General features: G+C 40.6%; 1 protein-coding gene across 6 annotated transcripts in view; it reads right to left on the bottom strand.

The window, feature by feature from the left end:
* The window catches only part of LOC143026637 (LIM/homeobox protein Lhx9-like), a 240,807-nt gene that overhangs the window by 60,991 nt on the left and 167,316 nt on the right, over positions 1 to 12,500 (bottom strand). For all 6 annotated transcript variants that reach the window (XM_076187369.1, XM_076187368.1, XM_076187367.1 and 3 more), the window contains exon 3: positions 1 to 6. This exon is cut by the window's left edge and continues 128 nt beyond it. In XM_076187369.1, coding sequence (XP_076043484.1) covers positions 1 to 6 — 6 coding nt within the window. The remainder of the gene's footprint in view (positions 7 to 12,500) is intronic.

Raw genomic sequence — 12,500 nt, 5'->3', positions numbered from 1 at the left:
AATATCCTGAAGAAGGAGAAGAGGAGGGAGGGAGTCCCGTGGGTGCTTGACCAGGTCTTCCGCTAACTCGGTTTGTTTGTACAAAAGAAAGGAGGTTAGTCCCGTCAAGTGGGGTGGGGACGGAGGGGGAGGGTCATGGGGGAGGAGGGGGCGGGGGGGAGTATGCTCCTGATAGTCCTGGTAGTCTGGTTTCGGACAATAGATTTGTTTTTTACATCGTCGGTAGGTTGAAGTTAATGTGGTTCAGGCTGAGGTTGAGGATGTTGAGGTTGAGGTTAAGAACGAGGTTAAGTTGAGACTGAAACTAATGTTAAAGTTAAGGCTTGGGTTGAGGCTGAGGCTTGGGTTGAGGCTGAGGCTTACGTTGGGGCTGAGGCTTGGGTTGAGGCTGATGTTGAGGAGGTCGAGGTTTAGGTTGAGTAGGTTGACATTGAGAAGGGTGATACTAGGGAAGTTGTTGTTGAGGAGGGTGAAGTGAAAAAGGATGAGATTTAGGTTGAGAATGTTGAGATTAAGTGTGTTGTGGTTGAGGATGTTGAGGTTGAGGTTAATGTTGAGGTTGAGGCTGAGGCTTCGATTGAGGTAGAAACTTAGGTTGAGGCTGATGCTGAGGAGGTGGAGGTTGAGCTTGAGGTTGACACTGAGGAGTTTAATAGCAAGGAGAATGAGTTGAGGAGGGTGAGGTTGACAAGTTTGAGATTGATATTGAGGAGTTGAGGTGGAGGAGATTGAAGTTGAGCAGATTGAGTTTGAGGAGATTGGGGTTGAGGAGGTTAAGGTTGAGGTTCGTTCGGTGAGATTTTGCAAACGACTACAAAGTCTACAGAGTAAGGTGAGGTGTTGAAGTGGCGACCTCAGTTTCGTTTTCTTTTGGCTAACGCACGCGCGCGCGCGCGCGCACGCACCCCCACACACAAACACACACACACACACACGCATGCAAGCACGCACGCACGCACGCATACACACACACACACACACACACACACACACACACACACACACACACACACACACACACCACTAACCACTAAAACATACACGTATAATATGCGGGCACAATAAGCGCACGCGCCTCTATCGAATGCGAACAGGCGTGGGAACCACAGGCTGTACCTGAAGCTTGACGGACCCTAATTGCTGCTTCAACTCTTACGGGTGCCGAGAGCAGCACCTGTGGCTTACTCGCACCCTTGGTGGGGGACGGTGACAGCTATATGCCCTCCCACCCACACACACTCCCACCCACCGCCCCACATCCCACAGTGGTCCAAATAATAATCCACTATAGAAGTTTTCCTTGTGTTAGGTCAGAGCACAGTCGGGTCGACCGTGGAGGGGTCTTGGGTGAATTTGCTGATGTTTTTCAAACGTTTGTTTACATGTATAGAGTAGATTGAGAAAAGTTTTCGTAAGGTTTTGGGTTTGTGGGATGAAGAGAAGCGAGTACTTACTGTACGTGTGTAGTGTTTGATGTACCTTTTACAAGTATATCAAACGTATATACAAGTGCCCAGACACACACGTGTACAACACATATACACACAAACATACACACGCACGCACACCCACACCCACACCCACACACACACACACACACACACACACACACACACACACACACACACACACACACACACACACACACACACACACACACACACACACACACACACACACACACACACACACACACACACACACACACACTCGGTCACTACGGCGGTCCGGGTTCGAATCCTGCCCAGGGCTGAACTGGGGATGTGTGTGCAAGGTCAAAGCATTACTCACAGATCGGTCATACGAGCTCTGAGCTCTCTTCCGGGAGGGAAATTGCTGTCGATCCCGAGTCCAACACGTGATCCAAAGACCAAGGTGAATCACACACACACAAACACACACACACACACACACACACACACACACACACACACACACACACACACACACACACACACACACACACACACACACACACACACACACACACACACACACACACACACACACACACACACACACACACACACACACACACACACACACACACACACACACACACACACACACACACACACACACACACACACACACACACACGGGCTGATTGTGTCTTCCTGGACTTACAAAAAGCTTTTGATAAAGTACCACACAAAAAATTATAAAAAAAAAAACTGGAACATATAGGAGGGATACAAGGGAACCTACTAAAATGGATGGACTTCCTCATTGGTAGAAAGATGAGAGTAGTGCTCAGAGAAAAATATTCTGGCTGGAAAGAGGTAATCAATGGAGTACCGCAAGGATCTGTATTGGCTCCAATAATGTTTGCTATCTATGTGAATGACATGGATGATGATGTGAAATGTTACATGAGCTTTTTTGCAGACGACGCCAAACTATTAATGATGATGATGATATGGTTTAACGTCACACACTCCCCCCTAGCGGGAGGCTAGGACTGTGCCCTTCAGAGAGGACTTTGTAGCGTGGAATTTAATGAACCATGCCCTTGGTTCAACTTCGCCGATGGCAGGATTCGAACCGCCATCACCTCGACCTTCGCGCAAATAACGACGCCCTAACCCGCTCAGCCAGCGAGCTTGGAAGCCAAACTATTAAGGAAAGTAAAAACTGAAAAGGATTGCGAATCATTGCAGGAAGACCTGAATAAGGTATGGAACTGGAGTCAGAAATGGGAAGTGGACTTCAATATTAACAAGTGTAGCATAATGGAGTTTGGAAATAGCAAAAACAGAATATCAGGACAATACAAAATTGGAACCAAGGAGGTAAAGAAGGAGAGATCCGAAAAAAGATTTGGGTGTAATTATCTCAAACGACTTGTCCTATGACAAACAGATAAACAAAATTGTCGGAGAATCCTACAACTTGCCAAGATCAATAAAAGTGGCATTTACATATTTGGACGAAGAAATTATTAAAAAATATTGGTCACACTGATAAGGCCTAGACTAGAATATGCGGCGACATTGTGGTCACCCAGTACCAAAAAGAATATAAAGAAAATAGAAAGAATCCAGAGAGCAGCAACAAAAATGGCACCTGCACTTGCAAACTTGTCATATGAGGAGAGATTGGCTAAACTGGAGTTACCGACTCTGGAGCAAAGAAGAGAGAGAGGTGACCTACTGACCATCTACAGAATCATGAAAGGCACAGAAATACTCTATAGAGAGGACTTGTTAAACTGGGACAAGAGAAGCACAAGAGAGCATGGAAAGAAAAAAAAACATAGCTACAGAAGAGATCTGAAGACAAACAGTTTTCCACATAGAATGGTGGACACTTGGAACAAACTGGACAATGAAATAGTGTGCGCAAAAACCATTCATGAGTTTAAGAGCAAACTAGACACTGCGAGATACAAAGGCGGGACACCACGAGCGTAGCTCCCCTTCCCGCAAAATACATCTAGGTAAATACAACTAGGTAAATATGCACACACACACACACACACACACACACACACACACACACACACACACACACACACACACACACACACACACACACACACACACACACACACAATCATCCCAGTGTATTAGTATAGGAATAAGCCAGCTCGCAAATAGCTAAGCGCATATAGACAGACAGACAGACAGACAGACAGACAGACAGACAGACAGACAGACAGACAGACAGACAGACAGACAGACAGACAGACAGACAGACTGACAGACAGATAGACAGATAGAAATATTGCGGTTTTTCCGCGGTTAGATGGATTGACAGTAGATGGAATCCACTGGACAGCGGTCATTCCCGTTCATCAATCCTCAAAGTCGTCATTCTCTCTCCACTCCATCTATCTCCATTTTTTATTTCCCCATTTTTCTTTACAACCCCTTCCGTACCAGGCGGCGCTGCCCTTGTTATTCTTTCTGCCGGCAGACTGTTTTATTCATTTCCAGGTAATCTACAAATAACAAAGGGTTAGGTTATTATCTATCTCCCTTATGTGTAGGCTTGTCCTTTCCCTTTTATTCTGCCCCCCGCCATCTCCCGACAGAAAACAAGGCGGGGGGGGGGGGGTTAAACATGATCTATTTCTTTTATTCACGTATTTCAGATTTTTTTTATTATTATTATTTGTTTTCTCTTTCGTGTGTGAGCTCCGCATTTTTTTTTTTTTAATCGATCTTCTTGAGGCATTCATGGAGTCGTCGTTTTACCGCCCCATGTTGATGTTCTCAACTAATTAGTCTATCTTCCTTACCGACTACTTAATTTAGTTCTAAAAAGTCTTTGCCGATCCTTTTTCAAGCTTGTATAGTCTAGTTCTTCAGCTTTATGGAATAATGACTACAGAATCTAAATTCTATCATTTTTCTTGTAGTACCTCAGTAGCAAGACACTTTTTCTTTTTCTGAATTTCAAATTCTATATATTTTTCCTTTCTATGTTTTCAGTAATAGGGAAGTCATATTTTATCTATATTTCAAACGTTTATATTTTTCGTATTATTATTATTTCTTTTTCTTCATTCAGTAATAGGGTAACCACATTTCCCTAGAACGTTAAACATTTATTCCTTCCTTTCCTCTAATATGTTCAGTAATAAGGTAGTCATCTTATGTTATTCTGTCTGCGTTCTTTTCTTGTTGATTTTCTTTATCAGGGGTCGACATCTTCTTTTGTTGAATAACCAACACACAACTCCATCTGATCTCTCCTTTTATGGTCTTTTATTTTCTTCATCTACTGCTGTATTCCTTTTTCATTTCATCCCCTTTCTTTTCCACATTTCCTTCCCCTCCTCTCATTCTTCCTTTTACTTTTGCACCGCATCCCAGAATTTAGTCAAATAATCTAGTGGTATAAAAAAAAGCATACATACATGTACCCAAGGCTTTTTCCCCCTTACATATATATATATTTATATATATATATATATATATATATATATATACATATATATACATATTATATATATAATACATATATATATATATATATTATACATATATATATATATACACATATATATATGTATATATGTGTATATATATATATATACATATATATACATATATATATATATATATATATATATTTATAAATGTATCTATATATTATGTATATATATGATACACACACACACACACACACACATACACACACACACACACACACACACACACACACACACACACACACACACACACACACACACACACACATATATATATATATATATATATATATATATATATATATATATACATTATATATATGTATATTGTAACGTAATATTAGATATTACGTCATATGTGTAATTACGTTATAGAATTGTGTTCCTTTGTATTACATAACTATGTTCATATTTCTTGTCTATGTATGTATTGTAACAATGTTAAGCAGTAACGCCCGTCCACTATATGTAATCTTGCCTACGTGCGGAGAAAGGTGGGCACTCTTGTAGAACAAACAGACAAGCGAAATCCTGAATAGTTCGGAGCGCACAGATTTGACAGTTACTAAATAAGTAGATTGTTCAAGCGAGTCGAGGGTCTTAAAACTACCCATGTTGACGTGTGTTAACTTACCCTCCTCCCCCCTTTGCGCTCACCCGCACCCTTCACCGGAAGTATCCCGCTTCCGGTCCAATGGTATATAAGCTGTGGAAATCACTCACACCTTGTCATTTTCTCGCATATTGATCTCTTGATAGAAACTAGAAGTTTAGACTCATGAGACGATTGGTGTGAAGTGATCACCCTTTTTGCCTACATTACGTGTCTTATATACATTGCATTACTTTATACTTATATTTGTACTTATTACTTATTTTGACACATGTTCCTGATCTCTTTGTACTTAGATAGTACCATATTGTATACGTATCTTGTGTTTCTTATTTGAACGATACTTTCCATATCCTTATAATCATGTAACGGTCCCATTGACCCACCTGCCCATTCTCTTTTGTGTTGATTGCCTGTAAATATTTTCCATGATATTAATAATTTCGTTTACTAGTTTTATCGCTAGTTTAATATTCCTTTCCTGGAATCTTCTTTGTTGCCTTTACTTCTAGTCTTACGAATTATCTAGGCCCTGACCAGATAATTCAGTCCTACAGTGGCTTCTAGAAGTGAGCTGGTTCTTAAGCACTTATCCGTTATACGTAACGTCTCTTCACAAAACCAGCCCGTCCCGTAACAATATGTATAATATATATATATATATATATATATATATATATATATAAATATAAAAATATATATATATATATATATATATATATATATATATGCACATACATGCATACATACATGTATGAGAGTTCAGGAGTAAACGGTTTAAAGTTGCTGTATGTAAAAGCAGGTGTAGTTCTGACTGGGAAAGTAATTATGCACTACGGCTCTCACTTAATTTTTTCGTATTGTAGTATGATCCACACTTTTTCCATACACATGACAAAACAATTGTGAATCTTGTGTACTGGTGTGATGGATGAAGAGAGACATAGAAGGAGAGGAGGGTGGCTATGACCAGAGGGAGAGGGAGGGAGAGAGATGGAGGGTGGGTGGGAGGGAGAGAGATGGAGGGTGGGTGGGAGGGAGAGGAGAGGGAGAGAGTTGGACAGAGGAAAAGAGTCGGCGAGGGAGAAGGAGGGAAGGAATGGGGGGGAGAGGGAGGTGGAGGGAGAGGTTGGCAAGGATGGCGGGAAAGAGAGAAGGTAGAGGAGAAACGGGGAGAGAGGGAGAGGGAAAGGGACAGAGGGAAAAGGGTAGGGAGATAGATAGATAGAGAGATAGATAGATAGAGGGAGAGAGAAACAGAGAGATAGAGTTAAAAGATATTCCGGACAGAAATAAAAGCTACGAAATTACGACAGTATTTTCTGGTCAGCATCGCGAGCGGCGTGTGAGTCGAGAACTTGACGCAGGCGTCCTTACTCCAGGAGGATAATTAACTCGGATGTTTTCCGCTAAAATTCCATTTAACACGCATTTCCAATAAAATAACAGACACATTTATTCTTTCTCCTTATTAGTAGACGAAAGCGTCGGAACGGAGTGACTTTGGCAAAGTAGTTTCTTTGACACTTATTATTTGGTGAAGAAATATTTCTTTTAGACTCTAATGCAGCGCGGCGTCGACTGCAATTAAGTATTCTGGATAGAATTGGCAATGAGACCCAACGAGCTCGGAACACATCCATCTTAGTCACTCCCACTTCAGTCCATGTCGATCAACTGTAGCTCCCACAGCCGACATCTTCCATGTTTCCCTAATTTCACCTTTATTTCCTCTCTCTTCGTTGATCTTACACATACCTCCTTCCACCGAAACCTTTTATTGATAAACTGCTGAGCTTAGTAAAGTGGATTTCGTAGCTGTTTGCTGAGAAATGGGAAATAGCTGCGTTTTATCATTGAATCTCAACAACCATAGGAGTGGAAGTATCACCGTTGGCTGTTGGCCACGATTCAAAGTACTATGCACCGATGACTATGCATATATTAGATTGCATGGTGTTGATCTGTCAGTTGCAAATAGGGAATTGCAAAATAGGGAAGAAGAACAATGAGGGGTGCCACAAAGATGGCTGCCGTTTGTAATCTTAAGACATGCTGATAAGAGTAGCTGCAGCACTGTACAGCCTGACATTACAGGAATAGGCATAAGTTGATTGCAATCTATCAATAATTCTATGATTCATATTTCTAAGTCGCAGATCTTTTATATTCAGGAAAAAATTTGAATATTTTTTATTCAAAGTGTTTATAGATATCATTATGTAATACCTAAGAGCGACTCGTACACACACACACGCACACACACACACACACACACACACACACACACACACACACACACACACACACACACACACACACACACACACACACACACACACACACACACACACACACACACACGCATACACGCACACACGCATACACGCACACACACACACACACACACACACACACACACGGCTCGGTGGCGGATTGGTAAAGCACTGGCCTCACAAGCCAGAGAACCGGGGTTCGATTCCCCGGCCGGGCGGAGATAAGTTGGTTTTGTCTCCTTTCACGTGTAACCCCTGTTCACCTAGCAGTGAGTAGGTACGGGACGTTAGTCAAGGAGTTGTGACCTTGCTGTCCCGGTGTGTGGTGTGTGAGTGGTCTCAGACCTACCCAGAGATCGGCAAATAACGAGCTCTGAGCTCACTGCCGTAGGGTGGTGTCTGGCTGTCTCGACAGAGACTGCAGCAGATCCGAGGTGAATACACACAAGCACACACACACACACACACACACATACACACACATACACACACACACACACACACTGAAATAGGTGAGCCCATGGGAGTGCCCTTTCGCTGGTGTATGTGGTCCCTGAAGCGGTTGTACTTTGAATCGAGGCACATCAAGATAAGTCCCATGACCTCTGTCGAAAAAAAAAAAAAAAAAACGTAGTCTCTTCTTTGGTTTTTAAAAATGCCCATTTGGCTACATCTTAAGGGATAGAAGTGAACATATATTGGAATCAAAGGAAACTATGATATCGCCTTGACTGAGTTTGAGCCTCTTTATTCTGTTGAGGAAGTGGTGGTGGCTGAACTGGTCATGCTGCAGTTCGAGGCAGAACTACTGAGGACAGCACCCCCGTCCCTGAAATTATGGTTGAGGTATGTTGACGATGTTTTCGCTGTAATACAAGGGAGAGATATTGACCCCTTCTTCACTACGATTAATAACATAGAACTGGCTATCCAGTTCTCCATGGAATTGTATGGGCTGCTTCCGTTCCTTAACGTATAGTATCACGAGAAGGAGACCATTTCAAGACCAGTCTATACAGAAAACCCACACACACAGACAACTAGACTTTGACAACTATCACCTGGACTACCATAAGAGAAGCCTAATCCGCACGTTATGGAACCGAGCAGTCTACGGCTGACGAGGTGAGGGCGGAGAAAAGGCATCTACGTGATGTTTTCCGAACCAACTGTTATCCGAGCCGGACCGTACGGAAATGGATGAGGACACGGTACACCGAGACACAGTCCCCTCACACAGGACAAAGGGTCACAATCCCTTAACATTAAAGGTGCATCAGAGGTAACGGCCAGGGACAAGAACATACAGGTAGCACATAAGCCACGCAACATTGCATCATAACCTTACCAGTCAAGGACACGAAAGCACCCACTCAGCAAGTGAATGTAGTGTTTCGCATTGGCTGTTTGGATTGTGATGCAGATTACATAGGAGAAACACAGAAGAAACTCGCTACCAGAATAGAAAAACACAAACGGGCAATTAGACAGAAAGATGCAGCTCCAGCACTTTAGAAAACCATCAGCGAACAATAACACAACATAGGCTGGGAAGGAGCGAGAGTGATACACAGAGAGAACTCGAAGAAAAGAAAATTATTTCTAGAAGCGTGGACGACAAAATATGTTAGTGTAAACAGGTGCATATACTTAAACCAATCTACCAGGGCACGAGGAACACGACAACAGACTCAACATAATGTGTAATCAATATTGATAACTTTAGTGAGAGAACACAGAGTGCACAAAGATCATATACCTGTGTGTTTATAAGGTTGAGTTTACAATGTGTATGAACATGATTTGATTTATTTCCTTTTTTGGGTGTGTGTATTTTATTTTTTCACTTCAGATTTATGAGTGTAAATAGAGACAACGGTAAGCAGTTGTTTGTGCAAGGTTGTGATCGATTGTCTGATGTGGATGAACATAAAGCGCACGCCTATGTGCATAGAAACCTGAGTTGATTTTGTGTGTGAAAGTGGCAGATTTTGTTTCTTTATGTTATCGTATGCGTATTTTTTGTATTTATTTTCTGTATTTGTTTTGTATTCATTTTTATTTCTCTGTGAATTTAAGATTGTATGTGAAGACTATTGTGAACAGTTTTGACCAGTTGTTTGGTATTCACTGCCATAATTTATATCTTTTTAGTTCTCGTACAAGTGTGTATTTTATTTATTCTATTTTATTGTATTCATTCTTTGTGATTTTTAAGAACGTATGTGAGATCCATTGTGTAGAAATGACTATGTAAGGTTGTGACCAGTTGTCTGGTTTTCATAGCCACTGGAGGAGGAGAGGGGGCCCAGGTAGCTTCGGCAGAGCAAACTACTTCTCCCAGTTCTAACTACGGCCAATATAATAAGCTCTTTGATCACTCTACCTTATCACATCCCTGAAGACGGTCCTAGGACTAGGACTGAAACATCTGTCAATAAACCTCCCACTTTACGTCTGGTGTTTACACTTCTCCCCTTCAACATGGATCCCAGATTCCAGATCTTTACACACAAACACACACACACGCGTGCGCGCATATATATATATATAGATATATATATATATGTATATATATATATATATATATGCATGAATATATACGCACACACACACATATATACAGTACATATATATATGTATATATATATATATGTGTGTATGTGAGTGATTCACCATGGTCTTTGGATCACGTGTTGGACTCGTGATCGACAGCTATTTCCCTCACGGAAGAGAGCTCAGAGCTCGTATGACCGATCTATGGGCAATGCTTTTACCTTACACGCACACACACACCCAACTCCCCGCCCACGAGAGTTGGAGTAACGACTCGAAGTGTAGCGACACTGAAAATATTTTCAGCCCTGGGCAGGATTCGAACCCGGACCGCCGTAGTAACAGTCTGGGACTCTACCAACCACGCCACCGAGTTGTGTAGTGTGTGTGTGTGTGTGTGTGTGTGTGTGTGTGTGTGTGTGTGTGTGTGTGTGTGTGTGTGTATGTACATGTGTACCTGTGTACGGGTTTACTAACCCATTAATTACCCATACTTTACGATCTCATTAATTTCTGTGCTCATACATCTCTTCGACGCATGTGCTGTGTTCCTCGACACCTGTTTGTCTACACATGTACCAGATGTCGACACAGGACTGACCAAAGCAAAACTAAATAGATAAGGTATTATCTGACCAAATTATCACATCATAATCACATGTTATTCAGGAGGTCGCTCGGTTGATTACAAAACAAATACACAAATAAACACTTACGAAAAACATATGTAAAGCTTGCTCAAGTGTTCAAAATGTATTAGTTCTTGCTGTTCTTCAAGAACAAAGAAAAATATTTCCTTCGATAGGGAATAACGACCAAAATCAGGGTATCTGTCGGTTGTGGGTAGGTTTAGTTATTTTTATAAGTTTAGCTTAATTTCTCATAACATTCTTCGTTCAACAAAACCACTTAAACCATTTGGCTTCCACAGTCGTTTAGTATTTTTTTTCTGATTGCCCCCAGACGATTTTGCGCCCGGACCCTGACTGGGTTGAAGGAAATCTTTTGGAGTCATCCAAAATAGAATATCTAAAGGCCACCACAGATACGAATGGGTGAACTTCTTAATGTTAGACGAAATATTGAAAAGGGTTACAAAGAAAGATCACGCCGGTAGAAGACCTTTTGGTCCATAACTAGGTCGAAAAAAAAAAAAATATATATTATATCTATATATATATATATATATATATATATATATACATATATATATATATAATATAGAACAGAATGAATAGAGAAATAACTAAGTAAATAAAACAAACAAATAGATAATAATAAATAATAAACAAATAACAATGAATGAATAAATAAAATAAGATAAATGACAGGCATTATGGCATCTTGCTTAGGTGTTTATCTAAATGAATCTTAAATCTTCGAACTGTACTATATTGCACTGGCTCTGCAGGAAGTTTGTTCCATTTATTTACTACATGGTTGGCGAAATTGTTTCTACCCGTTTCCATATTAAATCTACTTCTTGACAGTATGAGACCATTATTTCTTGTCTGATTCGCATTTAGTGTGAAAGTCTTGTTATTTTGATGTTGTCAATTTCCTTTAGAATCTTAAAGACCTGTATCAAATCACCCCTAATAGGAAAAATAGTTGATTTACGTGTGATTTATTTCTGATATTTGGAATAAGCTTCGTGGCTTGCCGTTGTATTTTTTTTTTTTTTTCAATCTGTCAATGTCTTTAATGAGATTCGGTGACCACATGGATAGAACATATTCCAAATGGGGTCGAACTAACGATTTAAATATCTTATTAATGACAGATGGACTTTTAAAATCAAAAGATCGCGCAATTAGTCTCAGCATCTTATTTGCTTTATCTGAAGTGGAAATACGGTGTTTAGATGACTTGAGATCGTTACTGATAATTGCGCCGAGATCCTTGTCACTGTCCACTTTTGTTAACGAATTTCCAAATAAGTTGTAAACGTACTTATTGTTATTTTTACCTATGTACATAACCTCGAATTTATTTGGGTTATATTTCATTAGCCATTTTTCAGACCATTTTTGTAGTTTATCTAAATCCTCTTGAATATCTAATTAGTTTAAGTGATCATTTGCCATTCCGCACAATTTGGTATCAACAATTGGGT

Source organism: Oratosquilla oratoria, chromosome 6 (genome assembly GCF_046742065.1).
Source record: "Oratosquilla oratoria isolate Oo_2021 chromosome 6, ASM4674206v1, whole genome shotgun sequence".
In the NCBI taxonomy this organism is placed as follows: Eukaryota; Metazoa; Arthropoda; class Malacostraca; order Stomatopoda; family Squillidae; genus Oratosquilla; species Oratosquilla oratoria.
Note: the sequence above shows the minus strand (reverse complement) of the source record. Positions and strands in the feature narration are given on the sequence as shown.